This window comes from Vollenhovia emeryi, unplaced genomic scaffold (assembly GCF_000949405.1).
Source record: "Vollenhovia emeryi isolate VEMERY1.0 unplaced genomic scaffold, V.emery_V1.0 DF939126.1, whole genome shotgun sequence".
NCBI classification, from domain to species: Eukaryota; Metazoa; Arthropoda; class Insecta; order Hymenoptera; family Formicidae; genus Vollenhovia; species Vollenhovia emeryi.
Genome location: NW_011967240.1, coordinates 1,206,312 through 1,233,939, shown reverse-complemented (window position 1 = coordinate 1,233,939; position 27,628 = coordinate 1,206,312). Strand labels below are relative to the sequence as shown.

The 27,628-nt window shown below is 40.9% G+C and overlaps 2 protein-coding genes across 3 annotated transcripts in view; one reads left to right on the top strand and one right to left on the bottom strand.

Moving 5' to 3' along the window:
• The window catches only part of LOC105569159 (synapsin), a gene marked incomplete at its 5' end in the record, with an annotated part of 44,969 nt that overhangs the window by 13,458 nt on the left and 3,883 nt on the right, over positions 1–27,628 (bottom strand). The gene's annotated exons all lie outside the window — the stretch shown is intronic.
• LOC105568983 (metalloproteinase inhibitor 3) lies at positions 564–27,628 on the top strand. 2 transcript variants are annotated; one of them, XM_012025089.1, is made up of 5 exons: positions 564–1,044; positions 24,491–24,617; positions 24,945–25,027; positions 25,142–25,372; positions 26,007–27,628. In XM_012025089.1, the coding sequence occupies exons 2-5, from the start codon at positions 24,491–24,493 to the stop codon at positions 26,226–26,228; spliced, it is 663 nt and encodes a 220-aa protein (XP_011880479.1). In that variant the 5' UTR covers positions 564–1,044; the 3' UTR covers positions 26,229–27,628. The 2 variants fall into 2 exon arrangements, with proteins under 2 accessions (XP_011880479.1, XP_011880478.1); XM_012025088.1 differs by lacking the exon at positions 564–1,044 and adding an exon at positions 4,731–5,054.

The following is a 27,628-nucleotide window of genomic DNA, read 5'->3' as shown; positions in this document are numbered from 1 at the left end:
AAAGCTAAACGTATTATCTTGATCTAACGAAGCAATTTCCGACAGAAGATCACGTACGGTATATTCTTCGTTCGTAAACCGCTGCGGGAGATGGACGAATTAAATTAAACTGGAGCAATTGGCGCGGCATTGATCGCAAGACAAGGACGAATCGTGAGAGACGGAGAGCATTTGAAAAAGAAGAGAAGTGGAAAGGTCGAAAGATTTGTAATCGGTAAGAGCAAGAGGCGAGTGCGAACGGGGAGATCACAGCCGATCGGACGAGGATGGTCGCGCCTCGTCGATGGAGTAACAGAGAGAAAGGACAACGAGGATGGAGAACGTCGGCATCAAAGATCAAAAGAGAGTAGGAAGCGACGAGAGAGAGAGAGAGAGAGAGAGAGAGAGAGAGAGAGGGAGAGAGAGAAAACGAACGATGGTGAACGAGTGTGCACGTCGTCCAGTGGAGAGGGAAGGAGCAAAAGAGAGACCACGAGGTAGACGGACAGGGAAAGCCCAGGGTGAGAGGGACGGGCAGAGAGCACGAGCCAGGAGCCCGACGTAAGAACGTAGGAAGGAACGAGAGCCCGGCGTGTCGCTCGCGCTTGCATTGCTTTTCGAAGCTCGCGCGCGATCGGTCGCACGCTCGCGAGGTACGTGCGTGGTGCAGACTCGTGAGACGTAGGCGCACACGTGTATAGAGAGAAAGAAAGGGAGAGAAAATCCCTCCAGTCCCGTTCTGCGCTTTCTTTCCTCTCTCTCTTTCTCTCTTTTCCCCCTTTACCTCTTCCTCGCGCGATCGATGTTATCTCGCGACGAGGATCCTTCTTCGTGCGCGCGAGAAAGTGGCCGGCTCGTCGAGATCAAGATCGGATCCGCGGTAAGGCACGAGTGCAGTTTTTCTCGGCGGTATCGATCGGTCCCGCAGCTCCGATTCGGTGATTATTATGCCCGTTGATCTGTGAGATCCCGAGACGCAGACAAGAGACAGCGGGAAAAGGCGGAAGAGGCTGCGCCGAAGAATCCGGGCGGAGGAATCGAGAGAAGGGGGGTCACCGGAGAAAGGTAATCTGTACACCGCATTGTCGGATTTCCACTCTGTAATTACAAGTACGCGCTTCACAGTGCGATCATTCCTGTGCAATTTCCGAGCGAATGCACCGCGAATCGTAAAGGAACTTGTTCGGTTTGAGGTTCAATTTGTACGATCGAATGGGATAAAATTCGTAATCAGGTTATAGGCGGAGTTGCGAAACATGAACTCGAAATTGACCTCGCTCTGCGAGCGTGCGTTTGCGAAAATTCAGATATCTGACGGAATATAAAACACAAGAGAGCATTAGAGGAATTAACATTATTGGAAACGTATAGACATGCATTCGAATATTCCATATTTCAATATCTTTCCCATCCTTATGTGAACAAGCATTTTAATCTAGTCATTTAACTTTTGACATTTAATTTATTTATCTGCACAGCGAAGACATTTACATATTTTAATATTTTAATACAAATGGTAAACGTTATTCCATTTGTATGCATGATAATAATATTTATGTTGTCATATTAAAAAGAGATGTCATGCGTAATATTCTACGATTATAAAAGAAAAACATTTTTAACATATTGAAATTGTCGTGCACGGCACCTACATTTTTATTAAATTGAAAAGGAACATATTAGTTTTTATACTTTTCATCAGGATTTAGCAAACGTTGGGAGATATAACAGAAATAAGATCGATACATGAATTGAATGATTGGAGGAAGTAAAACGCGGCACCCAACCAGATTGAATAAATAGAACGCTCGAATGTGTGTGGTCAAACGAGTCGATCTTATGAATGTCGATCCATAAAGGGTTGGACTCACGTACGATAAATACATAGTACCCCGTACAGAGTGCACGTAGTAAACGTAGAAAAATACACAGGTTAAATAGACAAGTGATTTTTCAGTGTGTTGTATGTATAAACGTTCCAAGAAATTTCCGGTGATATAAAAATATTAAATAGATTTTTAACGGCAACATCTCGGCGACATTGCTCGTATCTGGAAAGGTTGACAGGGATTTCACAAATAATTGTGACAACTTGTCGTACGACTATCTAATAAAAATTTCAATTTCATTTGAAAATCGTCTGAATTAACATTTTAATTTGAACTTAATAGTCGTTTTATATTTGAGAGAACGTAACGATGGGCAGAGGAAAATGTTTCAGCAGATACTGCTTTAAAATAAAATCCTTTAACTTAAGACCAGCTTTGAGATCTACGCTGCGTCTCTACGGGCGTTTCATTAATAATGATGTCATCTGCAATTACAATTTGCGATGATACGTACGTCCGTCGTTTGAGTAACGATTAACACAGCATCTTAGACGCGCGTTTATGGCTCTCGCGCCAGTTGATGAATGCTGCGCGGATCGTTTTCCAGCAATTGATACTACTAGCGAACGTTTAAAAGTCCATCGGGTAGTGCGTGAAATAATAGAAAAAAAAGCGTGAAAGGACAAATGTGCTGCATTACCGTGAATTTTCCAATTCGCAGCAAACAACTTCTGACATTGATGAATGATTATCGTCCACTATCGCGCGCATTATAGGCATAAAATCTTTTCATCGACGGATTAAAATCGCGCATGTAATAGCCTCGCGTTTCGGAGCGCTCTTTGCGAAAATTACGATCTCTGCGCTCCGCGCAATTACTTGGCTAGCCTGCGATAAGCTGAAATTGAATTGTGCCGTTGATGACGCTGCCGATTGGCGCCTAAGTTTAGCCCGCTTCTGGGAAAGCAATTTCAATAAACGGACCGTAGGAAAATATGAGAGCGCACGTTCGAGACCGCCTCTACAAGTTAGTCCTACTCCTAAGTACATATGTACCTCTCCGCTCACAACGAGTTAACGATCGATTCTCCCACGTGAGTCGTGGGTGACTATTTTCCTGGCAACGGTCCTAGCTTACCCAGCATCCGAAATAACGTATTGCCGTTGAGCATTTCGTGTCTCACGGGACGCAATATGAGAAAATGGTTTGGCTGCCAAGGGACAAGGCGTGCGCGCGAACATTTCACGTGACGCGTCTCCGGGTACAATTTTCATCTCAAAAGTGCTTTAAATTATATTTAACGTATTTTACTTTTTATTCTTCTACGAATTAGACTTTATTACGAGGCGTCACGTTATCTCTTTACGACTGTCATATTAAACTGTAGTAAAAAGTACCCCTGTTTTTCACCTCTGACGTGCAAGATGAGTTTCTCGCGTCGAGCAATGCGTCGAGATAAATTCTCAGATGCCCGGCGTGACACACTGACATATCGACCTTCGCGTATTCCGTGCAACGAGGCAATGAGTGCACCGTGTGCATTAATACGCCGGAGGTTGGCCCGATCGATCGAGGAACGCGCTCCGATGCGGGCTAAATAATTGCCATTTCCATTGCCGCTATCGCCGTACTCGGCAAGTCGAATCCCATGGATTTTTTCGCGGCGCGCGACCGGCCCTCATTGTGCGATTACGCGCGAGAGCGGGATATAATTCATCGTCGTGGCGCGCCGTAAACGCGCCCGCCGTATCGCCGTGTATAACATTACGTTTATTACGCGTGTTACTTCTCGATACACGACGGCCGGTGCGGCGCCAACCGGCCGACCACCACTGTACACGCATTCGGCGGATAAGTGATATCGCACCGCGCGTTTTATTTCCTTTCAAGGAATATGTGGACGCGGCACCGATCCACCTCGTGATCCAGCCAGATTAGAAGCGCCGAGTATTTATAGCCGCGCGTTACTTCGTGATTGCGCAGGTACGAAACGCGCGAGGAATGCACTTCGGGGATCATCCCGGTGCGGCGATCGCGCGACGGATGCTGGCGAAATATCGTACGGCGAGATGTCGCGGGTCTGCCTGCGCAACACGGCACTCCATCCTACTTTTCTCTCTAACGACTCGGCCATCGATTTTCAATAGGTCTCGATATTTATATTCACTTTTCTCGATGTTTCATTAACTTTTACTACTCTGTTCCCAATACCTACCACGTTATACAATAATTAGACTTGGTTATCTCTGCTGTTTTAATATTTGAGGTTTGACTTCCAATTTACGGTTGGAGCTGCGTAAATTCGCCACGTTACCTCTACGTTTCGCGAACATTTCAGTTCACTTCGGGATCGAGTTGTTCCTCCTCCGATGCATCGTCGGGTTGTCCCGCCCTGATGAAACGAGTTGGAAACGTTTCGTGCGAAACGTGTCAGAGTAAAATGGCAAACTTATACGGCGTCTCCTATTCTATTTAACGATACTTGCGATGCCTGTAGGATTATTAAACGCAAGATATTGCATAATCTACTTATGTAAACTACTACTGCTATTCCAAAATTTACTACGTTAACGGCGCAAAATTTCCGAGTAGCTTATGCCGCAAACGTATGCACGAGTTGTCCGATAAATTACGGAAGTTGGCCTCGTTCCAGTACCTGGTGATACGTCCCGTCTAAAATTGAAATCTCGTTGAAATGCAATAGAGAAGCTTAATTTAATCATTCAACTAACGACGCAGTCAGTCATACTAATCGCCAAGTCGCACAGTTGCCCCAGCGACATTGCGAACAATCGGTGCCAAGCATTGTTTGGATCTAGAGTTTCTTATCGTTCCGCTCGGCGGCGGTTGCGTTCTGAGATCGTAGACAGCATTTCGCCGGCGAGCGATATCCCGCCGCGATAAACGCGCGATCATTTGCCGGGGAGATACCGATCGCACGGAGGAGGAAACGATCCCACGCCGCGTAATAAAACGACCATAATGACCCGCGCCCAGTGACGGTCAGTCGGCGCGCGGGCCGAGGCGCAGGATTAATATCTACCTCGGCAAGAAAGTGCGAATGAATGGTGTCGCGTGAAACTGCGCGACCTCCGGCGTCTTTCCACCCGGAAACACCGCGGGGCACCGTAGTTCCCACAACAATTAACCGCGGTTCAAGAACCTTCATCGCGACGCTACACCCGCTAATGAGCAGAAAGAGCAGCCGGCTAGCAGAAGGCAGTCCTCGACATCAAAGGTCAAAAGTGAGCGTGTTGGAAAACTGATTATTTATAGACATTTATGCGAGATCGGAAAAAAATGCCCATGGAAATTGCTTTACACCCTCAGAAAGGATTTCTGTTACCGAGAGAAAAAATATTCTTGACGCATATTTTTCACAACCTTATTTAGTATAAAAATAAGACAATGTCAAAATAAAATCAATAATTTTTATTCTCCTCTGTCGAATTAAAACAGATTGATTTACTGTATTGAGACAAGAGTAACTTCATATATTCTTGCGTTTAGAATAAATTCTCCCTTCATCTTACAACGAAGGTTGACACCACGATGTTCGACAAAAGACGATACATACTATCATTTTATTCTAGAGTTTAGAATTTTTTATTTAAGATTAAAATATTCTTTTCTCTATAATAAATATGATTGGCGCTATATCGATCCTATTTTATGATACATTGAAGTGTAATAGCATTGGATCCGGACATTTTTTCTGTGGGTGTATTGTTACTACAACAACGAGAATAAAGGTATAATTAATGTCGAGACACAACAGCGGACACGACTAATAATTCTGTTTAATAACGCACCGTTTAAAAACGCATCGCGAATGTTACAGTCTATAAACCGAGCATAATAGGTGACAATTATCCAAGTTATTGAATCAGCTAAACAGGTTTCTGCTGGCTAAATATCAACCTATCGCGTCTTCCTATTCAAGTACTGGCCGTACGAGTAAATATGAAAAAGTAATAAAAAGGCGAATTCCATTGACATATATTAGAAAACGATAAAATATGCCGGAATCGCGTGGATAGTTGTCGTAAACGTTAAGTGGTCGTGTCGTAACTCGAGGAAATGTTGAGAATGTTTACTATGTGTTAAGTGGCTCTTAACACGAGCGTCATAAAACGTCGAATTAAATCGTCGCGCCCGTCATTAAATCTAAGCGAAAAGACACAGGAGCCTGTGTCATTTTATTAATTAACCAATATATGAACGTCCGCGTTTGTGTGCGAACAATTCGGCGGTGAGCTACGCCCGTGAATTATTATCTACGGCCTCGACGGCGCGTGTGCGATTCTTTTAGAACCGCGAATTATGAAGTCACATCTGTTATCTGCGGTACCGTTATGATATCCCCGGAGGTGCGGACAGTTTCCATGTGTACGTAAGATGAATCTCTGCCGATGCACGCGCGGCCGCGCAAAATGTTAATAAATATCCAGCGGGCGTCGGGCACTATCGAACGCTCCGGCTGATGGAAGTAATGGGATATCTTCTCCTGTAACCGAGTTCCTCATTAAACGGTTAACGGGCCTGATGCAACTGAATCCTACATGGGGCTCAATCTAATTCTATCCCCGTGTAAGTACGGCGCAATCTCGTTACAACTTGGCGCAACTATACAAATTGAGTTTGTGTCCATGCAGGTGAATTGGCGCGGGCATTGATCCGGAATTAACTCAATCCTTGTAGAATTTAACGGTGACAATATGCTACGGATACTGTATGTGACGGTCCGTTAGGAATTATAAAATCGCCCATATGTGCACATATTTCTGGATGAGGTTATATCTAGGTTACTGCAAACATCCAATGGTCTACCAAACCATTGAGCGAGGTACTACGCATCGCACTGGAGTCCGCTATTATGAGCTGGGCTCCTAATATGAGACAGCGGAGTTTCCGCTAAATTAATAGGCATCATCTGTTGGTCTCACCATGAATGGATTGCCCTTGGAGTGAAGTCTGTTTAGTGGAAAATTGATTGTTATATCGTGTGGTCGTTGCGAAAAAAGATTTGTGATTGAATTTGGAAACCTGCTATCTCGCATTAGAATCCTATCTCACAATAAAGAACTTTCCTCTACTATCCCTACTGTATTGAGTAAAATAAAGTAGGTAAGCGAGCGTGGGCCTAGATAGCCCAGTTGGAAGAGCATTCGCCCGGCAAGCGAGAAGGTCCCGGGTTCGAATCCTGGCCTTATTTTTCTCGCCAAAAAATTAATAAATGGCGCGTCTTAGTGCCTTCCTCCCCGAAGAAAATGGAAGCTCGAAGTGTTCCGAAAAGTCCCGTGATACTTTCAGACTTATATCTCTAGCTTTCATACCTCTAGGGGATACCTTGCATTTTAAGAAATACACGATACTTTTAAATTCACCAGTCGAAGATGTATACACTTTCCATACGTTTGACACGAACGTCGAACGTCGCTCTGCAAGAGTTAAACTCCGTTATAGCGGAATTTTTCCGTCTACAATACGGAGGAATTTCACTATAATACCGTGATATATATTCCTACGTCGTAGCGCATTGTGCGAGACACATCGTGAAAACTTGAGCGCCGTAAAGGACGCGCCGTAACCCGCTTCGTGGCGGCCTTGCCCAAAAGTCTGTATAGCTTGCGAAATACCACGTGGCCGCGCGGCATCGCCGGGGTGTGGTCTCTCCGCAGTTTCTCTCGTTACGTCACCGCGAATACACTCTAGTCATGCACTTTCCGCGGTGCGGTTGTCATTCCTGTTCCGCTCTTCCCTGATGTATCTCTGAGCAATCCCGCCCTTACGCGCGAGGAATCATCCTTCCGTGAATTACGCGGAGCGCGTTATCGCGGCATTTAATTGGCATTCTCACATGTTGCTCGGCAGATTCGCCGGAAGGCAAAGCGATTGCATTACGTGATGCCGATGTCTCTCGGATGCATTCTGCGCTGCGAGCCTCCTTATTTATCAGCACTGTTGCGCATACGTATCGCGCGTAATTGGATGAAAGCTTGTCATTTATCAGATTGGCATGAAATTTCTACAGATACCGTGGCAGTAGTTTCTATAATAATTGTATAGCAGTCGCTATTGGAGCGATCATGGAAAATAATCAAAAATATTTATCTAATATATTTAAGTTCTAAAAGTAAGATTGATAAAAACGGCAATTAGGTGGACTCGCTGTGTAATTTGTATTTGCAATAGCGTCCGTCTTGTCTTGTCCCGAATGAATAAAGCGTCACTGTCTTAATGGCAAAGATTTGCATTTACCGTGCGTCGAATACATCGTCAAAAATTACGCGTCTCGTTTTTATAGTTAGCTGAGTATGTGTGTTCAAGGCCCGATATCGCGAGTAAAGAGCACGCTATAGTTTGTGACGTTAGCTACAGAATATGATTGCGCAGTAACCCACTAAATATTGTTTTACGTAAAGCGAATAATTACTAATATTATCGTATTAAGATCCATATCTTAATAGGATAAATCGTCGGATTTACATAATTCTTCACCTCTTATCTACAAGATGCACGCATTCGATTTAAATTAATACAGATATAGCAAAAACACTGACAATTTTAAATACACAGTTACATCATTCTATGCGATATTCCTAATTAAATAAGGTAAATAATGAATTATGTGTCAAATCATATTACTCCATACATGATTTTAGGAAAGAAAAAAAATTTTTGACCCGAGAGCGTATTTTACTACAAAGGCTGAAATTATACCTTGTTGTAGAAATGTCTTTCCGAATTCTTTCTTTTTCAGGAATAAGAAGGTAAATAACGAATCATGTATAAAATCATATTACTTCATACATTATTTTTAGGAAAGGAAAATAATGTTTGGCCTGAGAGTGTATACGTATTCAAGCATTCGAGTGAACTCACGGCTTCGAAAGTGTACGCGAGAGTCATCGTTCCGTGCAATAATATCGAGTACACGGAAGACCTTCGTCTGTCTCTCGCGGTTCTTAGGGCGTCTTTTTGCGGCGTGTGTCAAATGATACCGCGCCGGCGGGTTCTTTAAAGCCGACGGCAACGTGTGCCGCGTTCTTTCGTGACCTAACTAATGCGTGGCTCTACTACGTATGACTCAGCGAGCAGCAATCTCATTCACCGAGAAACGAGAATCGAGATAAGTTCGTATAAACGCTTTCGTAACGTCGCTTCGGGGAAGAAGAAAATTTCTAGGATGGGAAAGCGTTTTGCTAATTGGAGCCATTCGCTAATCGTGCGATATCTTGCTTTTTTCTTCCTTCTTCTTTGCGGCGCGTGTTCGCTATGAAGACTTTTACTGTGCGTAATGGGAAGCACATGATACTGGATACCAGTTTCCAGTTGGAATTAGAGAATTAAAAGCCGGCAATCGAAAGTTGAGATTTGACATTGACAGTAGATAGTTGAGAGTTTCAAGCTGATTGAAAGCTGGAACTTTACAACTAAACAAATTGTAATTAACAATTTTTCATTTGATCAGTTTTCGTCATTTTATCATTTTTTAACTTCGTTCACTCAGTTCTGAATTTTTTATTTTCAATTATTCTCACTCAATTTTCAGTCTTGAACTCTTAATTATTTATCCGTTGTTGAAGCCAAGTCCCGACTTTGGATTTCCGACTTTCAATTTTGTACTCTCTATAAGCTAACAACTCATATGGAATATGATATGGATAATAAAGTAATCTTGATTGCTGTGCGCTAAGAGCCGAGATCGAAGAGGTGTACCAACGAAAGTATGCTTTTGAAATTATTGTGTTTGGGTTTCCTTGGTGAAATCAGTCACGCAAATAGTACCCGTGCGTCAATGGTGTTTCGGATTGCTTTCCATCGCCCACTCCTACTCGTACTTAGAAGTCGCAGCGTATAGAATGCACAGCACGTCGTGCGAGAATGATTTCATCCGCTATTTCCACGGATTCATGGATTCCTAGTGGGTGGCTGACAGCTTCGTTTCGAAAATGCTTCATGGGTATTTATCCGGATACGAATGCGAGATCGGCGTATCAATATCAATTACGCGCGGACATGTATCGCCCGTTGAATCTTGTCGCTTGCTTCGTCGTCGCTTAAACACGATTTCCAGGAAGCGAGGCTGTAAAATTATATTAAATGTGATGCATAATGCTGATTCGCGCGATTTATGGATTGCCAGTGGGTGGGACTTGCGCCCGTTTTAGAGGCGACCATTGATCAACCCGCGGTGACGTTGTGATTTATGTTCCGTCACAGCTTTATTCGAATCAAGTGGAAACCATCTGGAAGTCCTTCGCGCTGTTACTTTGCACTGCAAATAGTTTCTGGCCCTAACCTTCGTGCCGAAAACGGAAATTTCTTTCCTGCAAACGTTGATTTATATTTTTCATTGAGCCAACGCGATAAATTTGCAACGATGTTTACGTGCCGTTGGACACGTTGCGCGGTGCTAGACGTGTCGAAAGAATGAAAGCGAGATTTAAAATGCTAATGCTCGATTACTTGACCAAACTCTTAAAATATATAGTACACACATAATGATAGGTTTGTTAGATATCCACTGTTACATTCCGTGAAAGACACCAATAGGACAGACCAATAGGACATCGCCACTCTATTTTCCCTTCTTGCCGATATAAATAGATTCTCCGATACTTCGTGACTCGAGACTTGGCTGTTGTTTCGAGTAGTTTTATTTTTATTTTTCCCGATGCCGGTGAAAAAATATCTGACCGTCTATTTCGGTGCCTCAACAGTTCTATATTTTCTCACACACATCGTACGATATCCAAACATTGATGCAAGTTTCTCGTATGTCACAACACGCACTGGGCGAATGATACCAACTTGTCCGATGGCGGAACTTAATATTAGCGTGCAGCTAATTGCTTTTCGCGTATAATTATGCATATTCAAATATTCCTTTTAGAGTATACCGACTTTGAAGCTGATATTGGTAAAGCACTTCAGAAACGCGACCAGTACCGATACCGTTTTAGAGTATCGGAGCATCTCTTTGAGGGCACGTCACGTTGACTCTGTATTGTCTTATCAAATCACGACACGCTCCAGATTCACTTCACAAGAATGCTGATTCTCGGAACGAATGAGGACGGTAAATTCCTTTGAACACCCAGTGCAGACGCAGCGGCTAACTTCTTCTTGGCGGCCGACCACAATTTAAATACAAGAAAGAATACACTCGCATAGCTGCGGTCGTGCGACCTCGCGTGGTGGAAATTACAATTTCAGAGTTTCGCATAACACAACGGCGCGCGCGCTTAATTGTTCCCTCCCTGGCGAAAGCGTGTAGATGAACGGGAGTGATTAACGTCCTGGAACCGATGCTTCGTATATTTCCTTTATACCGCAGGCGACTTTAAAAGCATTCGGTGTCCAAGCAACAATTAGGATAGATGTTAAAGCAGCACACACGGTCGACCGCAATCGTAATCCGATTAGTCTCCTGTTCCTCTGTTGGATTTTACACTATGGAATGGAATAATTCGAGACGGAATGTGTATCTGTTCGTACAATCTTTCGATTTTAATGCCCGCATCAGAGAGATATACCGCCGTGAATATTTTCTGTCCGTTTCGTATAACGGTGCGTAGGTAATGAAAGAAAGTGCTCACAAATCAAAGCGGTACGAACGGTGGCACCATTTTCTTCGTAAGCTATCGATATCGAGAGATAAATTCTGCGAAGGCAACGGATAGCTGAATACTTAGACACTTGCTACCGCGAACGGAAACAATATGGAGTCGTCGATAAAAATACGTTTTGTTGACATTAAGTGTAAATCGGCCGGCGAGACGATGCGACCGCCCACGGTCTGACATAGTTCGGTTTGCAGCTACTGTTTTAAGGATGCAATGAAGCCTCGAGTGTACGCGTGGTGAAAGAAGCGTCGCGCACTTCTTACAGTAACGCGCGAAAATTGGTAACAAACGAAAGGCACAGGACACGGGAAACGGCAAGTTTAAGGTTAAATAGCGTCGAGTTTCTCCGCGTTATGTATGCTAAGTTCAACTCATAAGCGTTGCACTTTCACTTCATATATATTATAATGATATACAACCGGTATTTCTTCTAGAGAACATTCACAAATATGAAATCATCACGCACGATTTGCATTACATTTATCGCTGTTTGCATAAGAGCATGATGATTTATACCGTAATGCAAATATTAAAGTACTTCCGCAGATAAACGGACCATCTGTTCTTTAATCTCGTTTCATCAATTTCCTCGTTGACTAAAGATTTCATTACGTGTTTCAATATGAATTTCAATACGTACCTTTCAACGACTAACGTAAGTTAATATAATCGATTTCACACAATATCTGTAATCTTTTATAACATTACTTTAATATTATCAATATCTATTACAATATTAATTATTTCTCATTAATAGATAAAATGTTTCTGTATTTTATCTAATGAAACAAATTGCTATTTTATATTTGGTAGATCTGTGTTCTTAAGTTCTTCTGAAGATATTAAAATTATATGTTTCTTATCCGATTTCAAACGGAAGTTCTCGTAATTTTGTTCTTCGAGATATAATATATATTTTTTTTCTTGCAATATACATGCAAATGTTATTAGCAATGATGTCGTTCTCCGTTAGCTTAATTTGTGTGGCGACTTGGTTCCATACACACGCACACACCGCATGCAATGTAACGCGACCGCGGGTTTATCTGATGCGCTTCCGAGCATGACGATGAGCTGCATGACGCAATGTCCAAATTTATGATTAATCGAGCTATCCACGCGTACGTGCCTCTGCATTCGCGACTTGTTTTCTACATCTTTATCTCGAGAAAGGACAAATACTATCTCGAAACGAACAGTAGCAACAGTTATTAGCATTTTATTAATAAATTATTCAGTAGACAGATTGAGCACGTTCTCATAACTCAACTCTGTAATAATTCAGTAACACGAATTGTTTACCTCCTTTAATTCGCGATTAAATTAATTAATATTTTCTTACCCTCTAATCTGTCAAATATTAAATTAGCAATTAAATTTAAATTCTCGTGGAATTTTACTTTAAAATTAAAGAATATACATTTTCTTATGTACCTAGATACATATTTATAACATTAATAAACAAAAAGAAACGTTTATTTGTAACGAAAAAAACCACAGAGCTACACGAGAAAATATAAGTGTAAATCACATGCAATGGAAAAATTATAAATTGTTATACAAGTTTACTTTCGTTAAATTTAGTCTAAAAATTTAATTAATCCTTCATAGAAATTGTACTTTCTTCAGCGAGATACGTTATCTCTCTCTCTCTTCGTAGTAAACCTACTTTTCCATTTACACCTTTGCAAACACCCGTATACACATACGCACACGTGCCCGTCTATCTTCTTTACAACGTGATTGTTGACTGATCGTCCGGGCGTTAACTGACCCGCTTCGACCTGTGAAATGCAAGGTAATCGCTTGCTTATCCGATGCCTTTCATCCGGATTGTGCTAGGCGACAAATTCGAGTGTAATTACGTAGCGCAGGCTATCATCTTCGTTACATCCATTTCTTTATCGACGTTTTACGATACACACCAACTTATTAATATTCCCAAGGCTATCAACTGTTTTATCGCAACCATCGTTTTAAACATAATTGAGTCGCGTGACATTTTAAAATGATTACAAGTACCATCGATCACCTCTCATCAAAATACGCGCGAGATCGATTATTTAAATTCTCGTAATAATCGTATATCCGTCACGCACAGATCGATTTGTATATCGGCGAGCCGATCTTTTGTAGAAGAGAAAAGAAACGAATAACCACGCTCGCGCGTCGTTCCTTCGATTCGTTCCCGGGCGCAACCACGGGATACATGACGCAACGTCCGAAAGTCATGATTAATCGAGGTTCGATGCGTCTTGCGTCTTTGCGGTCCGCTCCGCCCCGGGTCTCCCCGTTCCTTTTTCGGGGCACAGCACACGCGCCGCTGGCGATCGCGAGTGCGCCGTATGCGTGCACCGAGACGCATCACGCCGCACGCAAACGGCATATGAGCTCAGAGGCCTCCGTTTCACGCGTGCACGCATGTACGGATACTGGCCGCGGCCGCGGAATATAATAGCGGTAATACGATGGAACTGGGGCAGTCTTGGTTTGACGCGCGTCTTAGGAGCTTCCACCTGCTGCTTCGCGCGAGTTTTGGTCACGTTTCGCTCTGACCGCTCCCGAGGTTAGTGTCTCGTTAAGTGACAAACGAAAATATACGCTTCTCTGTCGCCGTAAGTAGGCCTCTGGAAGAAGAGTTCTCCGAGTTCTCTTGTGTGCCTGAAGCGTTACCGGAGTATCCGATTAGTGCCTTCCAAATGGTGTTTCGCGGAACAGAACGGTGTTGCGCACTCGTTCGTTCAATGTTCACGTAATTTTTATTTCACTCACGGATGCCCTTTGTACGTTTTTCAAAGCTAACTCCGTTTTTTTTATAATTAATAAAAATAATTGTATTTCTATCTGTCTGTTAAATTTGTAGAGTTATCGCGGATATGTCGTTTCTCTCTATTTCCCTCTGTTTATCTACAGTGATATTTAAAGCTGTTGAAATTAAACAATCATCTTATTCTCACGACAACATTCGTTTTAATTTCGAATTGTCGATCGTTATCGAGGAAGATGTCAATCCGCGTGAGAGTGATGTTAATTAGCGCCGCTGTGTAACCGTCCTAATGGATTAATTTCCAGCCGTAATGGTCTGTAAACTAGCGAATGTATTGGCTTGCACTCAACTTGCGTGACATTACTGTGATGAGCAGAGATGCGATGGCCCATTAAGGAGTAAAACATACTTTTCCGCTACCCTGTAGCCGGACGCCGCGCCGTCCACATTTATTCAATGAAGACGATACGAAGTAAATTGAACGGTACTTTTTTTCCACGTACACTCGACCGGCCGGTTTCTATAATCAATTAAATAACTTTTTATTTCACGTGTATCTACAATAATTCTGCTAAAATGAAATTTCCCGGGCACGCATTTTTCGCGACGCCGTCTACTTAAGGGAAAGCGGATATCCTCGTTTTGCACGGCATATTTTAGTATTTTAATTAATTTTCTGGATATAACTAACCATCATTTACAGTGTCAGATCGCGCTTGCATCGATCGCGCAAATATTCGATGCATCTGATTGATCGAATATATAATTAATACCCGTCTGCATATTGCATTGGCGTCGATATCTCATACTGTATTAATTTGCCAGACATATTCAGCGTGAGAACATTTCTAAAATACCGTACGTAATTTAAATTTTTCCTGAAATTTACAATGAGCCAATTGTCGATTTTCACGAAAGGGACACAATAACTAATATAATCATATTATTAATGTTAAATATTTCAATATTTTGTTGTAAATTAGTATAAATATTATCAATATTGTTAATGAGAGATTGATTCATATTGCTACAATTGATCGCAAATGTCCAATGCCCGTATAGTCGTAAGTTTTATTTAATAATATGTTGCATTGTGTTTCTTTACACAATTAATTATATAAATTTTAATAATTAATAATTTTATGTAATTAATTGGGACATAGCCATCTTGCTAGATGTAAAAATATTAATGGAGCATTTTAGTTACATTTATCCCCGCATCATTGATTATAAATTATTTGGGACGATTATTGATGACAAATGCGATAGCGACGAAACCTTGGAATTGAAATTACGGCCCGTCGTTGGCACGTTCGTGTACTTCTATTACGTAACAACACGGTACGACGGTCTCGCAGTTCGCGGACCTGTACATACGTCTTATCGTCTGATGTCATAGTTACAATTTTACAATGACCTCAAGTCTCAGGTCTGGCGCGGCGCGTTGCCTAGTGCGGCTTCGCGTCTTTTGCGGTTTCATTCAAGAAACATGATGTCACTGATACGGAGCATTCTATACCGATCGGTTTACCTCATCGCCGAATTATCTTCCTTGTTATACACACTGTTATCATTGATTCTTGAGTTTTATTCCTAAAGTGTGTATCACTTTTATTAAAAATACTTTTACTCAAGGCAGCTCTCCACGTTCTTGTTGTATTAAATACGAAAATCGACAATGCGTTAAAAGATTTCTTATAATTCTTGCTTCCATTAAAAATGCGTTTACTCTTTTCAAGGCAGCTCTCCACGTTTTTTGTTGTATTAAATATGCAAATCGACAATGCGTTAAAATATTTCTTATAATTCTTGCTTCTTAGAACTGAGATGCTTTGTTGAAGAGCCCGAAAATTGCCACCGCGTGAAAGAAGTTACCTCTGCGTATGTTTTTAAGTAATTGCTAAATATATCATTATCACATTGTATTCGAAGAAATCGTTCTTCAAGAACTGTTCGGGCCATGTGCAAAAATTCGCTGAACAGCGGCGGCTTACGCCAATCGCGATATCGCGACGTAGATAAAGATCGCACTTGAGAGCCTCTGTCCGGTATTTAGTCTGCGAGATGATAATTACCGACAGCGTAATTGCCATGATTTGCGTGCTCTCGTTAGGTGCACGATGGAATTACTGTGCTTCATGAATCTCTGTCGGCTATACGTGTCATGACACAACCTGCACTTCGGCGCTAGTCTCACGCATGAACAATTTACTGTGAGCGAGAGCGTTATAACATTGTTCTAATAGGACAAGCGGCGTTCATACATGGACCCTCTGTGTCCTTTATCATTCTTACTATTTATTATTAATTATTAATAACAGTAGAAAAGTCGAACTCCTTATATTAAGGAATTCTTTTATTAAAACAGAATATTTTTGTTATTGCTGTCCTTATCGTTATAACATTGCCTCTGTACTCAAATTGCAAATAAATATTACCACACGCCTCACTGATTAAATTGAAACGCCCGGCTAGTAAGAAAGTCCAGGTTTAGACCTTGCACCCACAGAAAAAATGTCCGGATCCAATGCTATTACACTTAAATGTACCGTAAAATAGGATCGATATAGCGCCAATCATATTTATTATAGAGAAAGGAATATTTTAATCTTAAATAAAACATTCTGAAATCTAGAATAAAATGATAGTATGGAGCCAAGATGGAGGGAAAATTTATTCTAAACGCAAGAATATATAAACTTACATTTATATAAGTTACACTCGTCTCAATACAGTAAGTCAATCTTTTTTAATTCGATAGAGGGGAATAAGAATTATTGATTTTATTTTGATATTGTCTTATTTTTATACTAAATGGGGTTATGAGAAATATAAATGTGTCCAGAATATTTTTTGTCTCGGTAACAGAAATCTTTTCTGAAGGTGTGAGGTAACATTTTTCGTGATAAATGTATTTGGACAACTGTCTTACGGCTCTTACAATTAGCTCTCTCATTCTTTCGCTTTTGTTATTAACGAGTCAGAGCCTTGTGCATTTATCATTTAATTAATTTTGTATTACTTAATCTTACATCTTTAACTCCGTATTCGACGAACGCTAACTTATCCCATATGTTCGAAAAGAATTTCTCTTATCTCCTTCTCGATTGTAACCTTGCGATAACACATGTTTCTGCGATCAAACCAATCTGTATTATCTCTAATTGATTATTAGATACGGCCATCAAAACGTTATTGCGCACCTCGTCTACAATCTATTCCGCAAGTTCGATACGAGATACGCTTGGCCGCTCGAACAACCGGTTACTTTCGGCTGATTCAGCGAGCTGGCTGTGATATGCCCCTGAAAGCTGAAAAGTTGGTCAGGCTGATTTCCATGCATATAAATAAATACGCGTGCTCTCTAGCCGGTGATCAAACCGGCGATGCGCCGAAAGCAATAATCGATGTCGGACCGATTGACGTGGTCGATCGCTAATTCATTGAGAAAGATTTAACCGCGGCTCGTACATACAGAGGGGTATGTTAATGCGATACAAGAGCGCGGGGATTAATGAGTATGTAAATGCGTCCGGGACGAAAAAGGCTCATCGAGTAAAGTATATAGTATGTAATCGCGCGCCGACGCCGTCGCAGAATAGCGTTAAGCGAAACATGAGGCTGAGACGCGGGTTCTCAGGAGCGCCGGCATTCGAGAAATGTGTCAAATATTTATATTTTTCCAATAATGCCCTCGTTTTTCATCGATTTCACGTGGCGCAGTTTCAGACTGCCCAAGTATTATTGGACATGACAACTTCAATTAATTGGACACTGAAGTAAGAAAAACTTGGCGCAAGATTTCTACACGTTTAGTTATTGAATCATTTGTTATTAGTTTGTCATTTTTTTGCACTTTTTTAATATCCGAATTATGCATTTCACAAGTAATTTTTACAAGTAATTTAAAATGAATTTTCGAAGTAGTAAGGTCCACTTGAATGTGCCGGAACCTTTCAGTTTTAATTGCTTGTAAATCGACGTGTCCTTAAGTAAATTAGAAAAGGTTTGACACCAATATCATAGCTCCTGGATTTGTAATTAAAATTTTAATCTATGGCGTAGGAGCATCCTCTATTTGAAAGCAAATTCAGCAAAATTTGCGATTGAAATAAGTATGTAATACGAACTACATTATGAATCTGCGATAATTATTTTCATGTAATTACAATAATTACAATTATCGGGCGTTCTTGGCGTGTCCAGCTCGACCGATCCGAAGAGATCCGAGGTCCGTGATCCGCGCGAGAAAGGAAATTCCTTCGACGCAAAGTGCACCGTGTAAATGCAAACCACGCCAGCAAGCACGGATATTCGACGGTACAGTAATTTGGGTTTACAGAGCGAGGGAATTTAATCGGGATGCCCGCCCATGTGTCGACAATGAGGCTCGTAACTCTCGGCGGGCGAAGGACGCCGTTCTTTCCGATTTGATGGGATTACCGGTCGACAAGACCGAATTCGTGTCCGCTTCACGGAGCACGTCACAATGGCAAGCCGTATGTGCGCCGTGACCGTGGACGACGCCTCGAAACGCGGGAGATCAAGGATTAAGAGGAACGCTATCATTGTTCGCGCACGACACCGAAGCCGTAGACGTGCGTGGCCACCGCGTGGAAAAGGGGGAATATTTCCAATCCGTATGTTTAATTCCGCCAACGTGCCCCGCTGAAATTCCCTCGACGGTCCATTCAACAGCGAAGCTCCACGGTTGACGTCTGACGCGGGGAACACAGTTAAAAATTGTCCATAAATCTCGACGATACGTGCGGGAATTTATATGCGCGAGCGAATGACGCCGAAAGGCGTCCGAGTGGGTACGTTTTACAGCAGGAGGATGGGCGTTCTCACGATTCGGACAAGTAATAAAAATCGAGTGTGCGTCGGATGATTTTAGTGGGCGATCGAGCACTAGGGCCGTCCGTGATTTCTTAATAATGAAGAATCGTCTCGGAGATCATCAGATCGTAAATATTTCGGTATTAATGCGGCGTCGTTACCCGCGCGTTTACGATTTCTGCCGAAACACGCGTAAATCATCGGCCGCTAAGACGGAGCGGGCGAAGGTTGTAATTTTATTTTAATAACTCGTGATGTATAATGTTTATAGGGCGAGAGCCCTCGCAAGAGGCTGCCGTGGGATACATATTGTTGCCGATGAAAGGAGTAACAAATGTGTTTTACTTGATCACGAGTTTAGTGAATATAATTTCGCACAGCGCATGATGATAAATAATAACGTTGTTGCACGAGCACGCGAGAGAGCCCGCTTATCTTGCATCGCGCGTTTTGTTGTGTTTCTGTACACGAAGGAGATATTAATTGAACAGGTCTCGTTAGATACATCTATATCTCATCTAGACAAACAGATTTCTACGTTAATTGATAATAGCATTGTTGTTAGAAACCGAGTTTCGTGCGTATTTTTTTAAAGTTTTCGTACTATTTATTACGTAGTCACTGAACATTGACCGTAAATCATTTTTATCTCGTTTGTTCTACTCCACTCGTCTGTTTGCGTAACGTTTTTCAATGCGTTCAATTTTTCATTTTTTTCTTCCTTTCCCACGTGGTTAAACAGCACCAGTTTAATAACGTGAAAATGATGCGAGAGTAGCACATTGAAAAGTCACTCGTAATGTCGCGAGGTATTTACGTAGTGCCCGTGTTACACTGCTCGTGGCGGATGTGCGCATCGGGTTGCAAATTTCTGCTGAAGGAATGTCCAAAGTGCAAAATACTTCTCGTGCTGCGAGGTGCTGAGTTTGGACATAGCTATGCATACGCGATACAATAACGGCGAAATTGCGAAATGTTAATACGGAATAAAGCTGAATTGGCAAGCAGAAACGTAATTCTTTCGGGAGTTATTTGTTTTATACTTTGCTCGAGAGGCCATGTTCTGTAGGCAAGAAAGTTGAACGATGCCATGCTCTACGATGGATCGTCAAGAAAATTAAAATGTTAACATTTTACATGAGTAATTAACGACGAGGAAAATTAACCGTTATATATTATATATTTGCTTATCGAAAAGCATTTTAAATGAATCTCAGAGGCCCGATATTCTAAAAGTTCGTAATTTCTGCCACACTTTTAGATTATCATAAATATGAAATATAGAGGAAAGTCCTCTATTATGAGAAAGGCTTCTAATATGACATAGCAGGTTTTCAACACCCCAATTCGATCACAATCTTTCTTCGCAACGATTACACGATCTAACAATGAATTTTCCACTAAGACTTCGCTCCAAGGGCAATAAATTTATGGTGGAATCAACTGACGATGCCCATTAATTTGACAGAAACCCCGCTATCCCATATTAAGATCCCCTCTCATAATAGGGAACTTTCCTCTGTAACACGTGTATAAAAGCAGCTCGACACTCGTTTAACGATTCTCCACTATAATCTCTTCAGAGTTTAAAGTTAATTGGTGCGGCTCGCTCACGTATCTACAGTCTGAAGGTTAAAATCTTTGCGACGGATAAGAGGAAGAGAGAAAGAGAATTACGAGTCGTAAATTGCATTGTACAATTTATCGGGTTGGAACGTTATATAAGTATACTTCAATACATTGTGTATTACAGTAAAGTAATAACTATTGTCTGACTTATGAAATAACGTGGAACCTGTTTAATTGCGAAAATTGATTCAATCAATCGAGACGAATATTGACAGTGTGCGATAACTTGGAATAAATCAAATTTATATTTTATCATCAAATGATTATGGGAGTGTGCAAAATTATTCGGACGCATGCCTTGGCTAGATTAATAATATTATTAATTTCTAAGCGAATAGACTTAAATTCGTTCTCTTCCTTTAAATAACACTTTTCCAATAATGATTGCGCCAATCAATTGAAAACTACTCGCGAAAATTATTCGTGTTCTTGTTCCCGTTAGCCAATCTAATTTCTCGTATCGCTAATCGTGAAGAGATCTCGCGCGAGATAACACACCGCGCTCAACGTCCATTCGCCACGCGATTTTGCTCACGAGCGAACGCAAGTACGCATTACGCATACGCGTATAATCGTGCGTATGATTACGATGTTCACCGCCACCATCGTCGTCGGCGGCGGCGGCGGCTTACGGGGTCGCGAAGTGAATCCTGAGGCGCGTGACGAATCTCGCGACACCGTGTCATCGCGATGCATTACGAGGTGTGGAACACCGGCAGACGTATGTGTAGTCGCGCGCGCACACGCATGCACCGTGATATTTATTGTCGCGAACGGAAATAAAAATAATGCGAGTGTATACACAGGCATCGGCCGCCTGTGACATCAGCCCCTCAATCAATCCGTTTTGCATGATGATGCATGAAGCGCATTCGGCGAGTGTCGCGCGAGGACACTTATCTGGGTGTGGACGCGGCGAACGTTGTCCATATAAATCCTTTCGCAGCACCGTAGAATCTCGATTATCCGAGCGATTTAACGGTATGTTCGATCATTCGCATTACGCTCAATCAGATTCTGGCATCAGAATCCCGTAGAGAACAGGCATTCACATTGTATTCACTTACGTATTATGGAAGAAATAAGAATGTTATCCATTTTTATTTACGATTTTTTTGGTTTTATTTATTGCAATAACGATATGCGGTATAAGTGTAATTTTATTTAAGAGGAAGCGACCATTTAAACATTATCCGCCGTTAATTCAGCTGATCAAAGTAGAGATACTGTAAATCTCTCGTCGCATTGTCGTTCTCGCGTATATTTCTTCTTAGAACTCGCATTGAGGAAATGAATGCGCATCTATCAAACGAGACTGTTTCAGACCGCAACCGATTCATAACAAGGTTATCGATGATCCTATATGCAAATGTTGCAATGCCAAGGTCACGTTTTATTTTCTTTCTTGCAACTAGTTTGTGATTCGCGATTAGATGATACGCGTTTGTGAATTTGAAAGTCAAATCTCAATCGATTAACTGAAATAATTTCATATCTGACTGGCAAATAACGTACATTATTTATGTATTTATTAACAAACGATTCAGATTTATTTCAGAAAATATATTTGATTCACCTTTTAACAATTATATCCTTATTGATTCTATTTCTTTATTTCTTTACTTTTTTTACGAATTTATCGAACTTGAACGCGATCAATAAACCTTACTGTACAATCCCGCTATTTAAACGCAACCGGTAAATTTTCTCGCAGGCAAACCACTTTAGTACATTACTGTAATCGGGAACGGGTCGAGATAATAAATTCGCGTACGCGCAAAATGATGATTACCAGGTCTACGACATTGCGCGTCGCTTAGATCCGCGTACATTACACGCACACACGCGCAAACACAGAGTGTATCAAGGAAATTGCACGTTTTCTTTCTATTGCGCATAAGTGCAAACCTGAAACAATTCTATTTAAATTTCGAAGTATTGCGATTTTTATTTCTTTTAATATATTAGACTATTAATGCACATGCACAAGAGAAATCATCGGTTATAATTAGTTTTAATAATCCCGTCGCCGTGACAAATATATAATAATAAAGATAACGCTAAGGGATTTTCAGTTATGATGTATCGTTAAGGTCGCGGATATACTCGTATCCCTACGCATGTCTACCATAGCAATAACTGCGCCCTTGTCTCTTTACGATATATCGCAGTGGATCTCGTAGAGATTTTGTTCGGAAAAAGACGAGCGGGTACAAAGGTCTCATGCAAATTGGGTCGGCGCGAAAAACCGGAACACCATGAACGTAACTCGCAGCACTCGGAATATAAAGCGTCCGTGATACAATATCCTACCGACCCGCGCGTTTCATCGTTTATAGCGAATCCGTATCAGGGTATTGTTACATGTGTCGAACGTACGATCACCGTTTCACATCTCGTACACTTTGTGTACTTGTATCTATCACATTGATAAACATTTCCACTACAATGCTTCTATTGCTCTATCGGAGAATTGCTTCTTTATAACAAGAGGAACGAGAAATAGACGGATGTTCTTTTTAATTTTGACGTATGTATAAATCTTACATCTTTCAGAAATGTTTCATTATACAAAATATTGAGGAATATGTCGCGTCCGACGATTTATTTCAAAAAGTGTAACTCTTTGAATTATTATTGCACAAAAATTTTTTAGTATTAATAAACGCAGCATAGGTATCTCAAATGTTATCATAATAGAAGGTACAAGCTGTTTGTAATTCAGATTCTTAATGTTTATTTTGATTAAGATGATAGAGAGCACATCTCAATGAGACATTTTTGGCCGCGCAAAGTGTTTCTGGATCGCGTTCGACTTTGGTTACCGTTTTGCAGCTATGTTTAGATCACGTTCAGCTGGCGACGATAAACTAGGTCGGATTAGCGCACTTCCTTGTGCGAGTTCTCCAGCTTTTATCAGAATGAGGCTGTGTGTTATCTTCTCTCTTCTCATATACCTCATAATTACCGAGGAATTATCGGATTTCACCAAGCGTCAAGCGAAAATGTTATACCAATAAAGCGAAAATGTGATATCAGTATTTTGTTTTCCATGAATTTAACAAATGAATTTAACGAATGTTGTAAATATTACATATTGTTATATTGATACAAATAGCACGTATCTATTATTTATTGGAGCAAAATCCTAACAATTTAATGGTAGGATGCTGTAATTTTGCATTACAAGCATCTTGATTGAAAATTAAATACCATGTATAATTAAATAATACTCATTATTTACTGGTACATTTATTTAGACGTCACGTGTTGAAAATTGTACGCTTGTATGTACGATAATCTGAGTATAAAGCTGTAAAGTTCGCAATAATATGCCGTAAAGCGATAATAAATTAATTACTAAGTCTCATAATCAGCTTAATTAAAAGCAATGACGATTAATATTATTTTTATGATGAAAACAACCGGACTATATTTATCTCATCTATTTCTCCTAAATTATCTCCAAGTGAATTTCACTGTCTTGGCTGCCAAGAGAACATCTTTCGCCACAGAAAAATTACGGTTGCCTGTAACGTGAATGCCCGTAACCGGATTTCGCAGATAAACGGATTTTCCGCAGACACAGCAGTTCATTGCGTCGCGTTACATACGTTTAATCTCACGGCGATTAAATTGCATTTGCATCACCTTGACGTCAACTGTTATATAGGTACGCGTTGGCGTTGCTCTCTGCAGAATTGTACCCGTTGCAGCAATTAAACGATCAAAGCGATCATTTTTTTATATGTAACCAATGCCCAATTATTTTATTTTGTTGTATAAACAACGCAATCTCTTTAATCTTTTTTAGATGGGGCGATTACTCGTAGGGACGTACTTTTTGCTACTGACCGTGCTGTTAGCACCGGTGCAGAAAGCTGCGGCATGCAGCTGTGCGCAAGCTCACCCACAAACCAAGTTTTGTGAATCGGATTTTGGTACAGTAATTTCACGGTCAACAATGTCTTTCAATACTTGATATCATAAATATCATAAATGGCTTGAAAATATAAAATGTAATTTTATCTCTGATAAATTGTACTTTTTTAAATGAATTAAACTGTTTCATTTTCATCGATGTAACAACATTTTGGTGACAGGAACGTTAACGTTTATGTAATAATTATTTTAGATCTTATTGATAGCTAATGTATTAATTTTGGTTTGCAAAATATATGATTTTTGCGTGCTAAATAACAACGAGAATCGCTTTCCGGTCTTCGTAAAAGGCGTCGGCCACGGTTAATAATGTTCTTTTATCGTAGTCGTCGTGGTGAGGGTAAAAAAGGTTCTCCCCGTGAACGACTACGAGATCGCTTACAAGGTCAAGATAAACAGGGTGTTCAAGGTGCGTATTATGTGTCGGTGAGAGACGTCACGCACGCGGAGAGACGTTCGTCGCGTTCATCGCGAAATGCAATCTAGGCTTAACCGAGTACGCCTCTGCTTCTTCCTCCCGCAGTCGAACCCAAAGGCCGACGTGGCTCTGATGCAGAACCTTTTACGGACACCATCCACGGACTCGATGTGCGGAGTGACATTGAACGTCGGCGATACGTACGTCCTAAACGGAAGAATCGTCTCGGGGAAAGCGCTCATATCGACCTGCGGGCTCTCGATAAGATGGGCCGACACGACTACTAGACAACGCAAGGGACTGAGACAACTTTATCAACAAGGTTGCGTGTGTGACGTAAGTGTTGAACCATTTCATCTGCTGTTAGTTCAAATTTATTCTCTCCATTATTAATTTCCTACTCTCCATCGAAGAATATATTAGTATAATTTATTAAAACTTTTACTAGAGAGTTTCACGAAATATCCTGTCCATTAGACAGCGATGTTTAAAATTTTAATACTATGACAATTATTCTTTCGATTTTTTAAGTAAAAAAATATTACATTGACTCTTTTTCCACGATTGTAATCAAATTTATTATTCGCTTCGAACTGAGAAGGAAAAGATCTGTTAATAAATAAATTGGATCGAAATACGAATTGAATCTGGTCATAAATGGAGCGGAGACTTATAAATCATACGCAAAATCAAATATTTTTTTAACTGATTCCGTGAAACCAACGCAGACTCGGTGCGTGTGAGGGCGTTTAAGGCAATGAATCACATACGCTGTAAATCTCGGGCGATTTTATACGGCCGAGAATGCTTCTAAAAAATCGAGTGTCCTAAAAATACATATCCGCGACCGAAGAGACGCACGCGCGTTTGTTCAATCACGGTTTTCGCGCGACGCGAGTTTACGCGGCTAAGAATACGAGATCAGGCGAGAAAGGGCGCGGGAAAAAATGGCCTGGTTTTTGTATCGCAGATTCTGTATACACACTGGAGGCGCAAGGGTGCCGTGCTAGAGTCCAGTGGCGGAAAGAATTGTCTGTGGGAAAGCACACCAGGCCCCCAGGATTGCCAAGAAAAATACGGCGTCTGCATGGCGTCGCGCAGCGGCTGCTCCTGGGTTCCCTCGGTGCCGTACAAGAATTGCATCAAGGAATACCAGCGTAAACGCGAGCAGCAAAGGTCGCGGGAACCTTAATTGGCACTCTCGTATCTTACTCCGTTCGTGTCCTCGTGCGACGGGAAGCAACAGAATTTATCGGTTGTAAAACACGACGCGGCGTATCTGCCAAACAATTTGACGACGGACGCGCCGCGTGATTGAGTCGCTGACAAGCGAAGCGGTATGGCGATAGTTTAATGGAAAACTGTATATTTGCAACGCGTGAAAAATCCACGAGACCCGAACCACTACTATATGCTGCATGGAATAATTGAGCAACACGATAGTTCAATAATAGGTTACCGCATACGCGCGAGGCAAAAATTCCCCCGTTTTTTCACAGTTTTATCAAAAGCAATAACACTCCGCGGTTTTGTAAATTGACTTTTAGTAGCGCCTTCAAATAGCGTCGGATTTATCTAAAAACAACTTTGCGCTAGGTCTTTAAAGCTGAAAAGTAGATCGGTAAATTTGAAGCACTCGTGAGGGATGCAATTATAATCAAGTGACGTCATTAATTTCGTGCTAATTTTCATGTAGAATTTGACGCCGACAGAAATAAAAAGTCGGACGAATATTGCCGAAATGCGGTTAAAATGTGGGGTCGGCGAGTGTTTGTTAAATTATTTGTGACTTACAATTAGACTGGATAGCAATAACATTGGCTAATTTTATCCCGTAGTTTATAACGGCAATTTTATTGGCTTAATATTGTGGCTATAACACAAATAGAAAAAAGTATTAGTTAATTATTGATAGGTCTGAGCGGCGTTGTGGTGCAACCAACCCTTAATTATTCGATTATTATTAACAAGGGGTAAGTTTGTATTGCTTAGGTATTTTGAAATGCGTGAATATGCATTTCATCGCTGAAATATATATGAGTGACCTACTTTCACGACTATTCTCTCTCTCTTAACAAGTTGTATATATTATATATTGTTAATGTATATTGTATATCGTTAAATTATTCCAATTCGTTTCGCGTTGTATGTAGTCTTAGACGTTGTTACAACTTCACTCTACGTACTTTACTACGTTTTATGCGCATTTTTAGATCTAAATTAGTTGTAGCTTTGCGTACATAATTGTTGTTTACGTAGACTATTAGTCATAAACCGTGAACTATTTAATCAACTTTTAATCAAGTGAGAACACTGATTATGCGAATTTATAGTCTTACATGTAGAAGATTTTGGTGTTGTTCATTTTTCTTCTATCATTGTTGCACGCGATAATATAGTTTCTCATTAAACGGAAGCATTTTATTTCGATCGAAGTTTAGTACAAAATACAAAGAGTACTAAAAATTTATATGCATGTGCACTTTCGAACGAACAGAAACGAACTTTTTTTACCTGTAACTTAGTTTAGTTCTTAAACGTGGTACTTTTATAAGTGTTATATGACATGTAGAATAAAAATGAATGAAAACA

Coding starts and splice junctions, on each gene's coding strand:
- LOC105568983 (XM_012025088.1), top strand. CDS start 4,875: ATGGTGTCGCGTGAAACTGCGCGACCTCCGGCGTCTTTCCACCCGGAA. Junction 5,055..24,490: donor CTCGACATCAAAGGTCAAAA/GTGAGCGTGTTG, acceptor AATCTTTTTTAG/ATGGGGCGATTACTCGTAGG. Junction 25,373..26,006: donor AACAAGGTTGCGTGTGTGAC/GTAAGTGTTGAA, acceptor TTTGTATCGCAG/ATTCTGTATACACACTGGAG.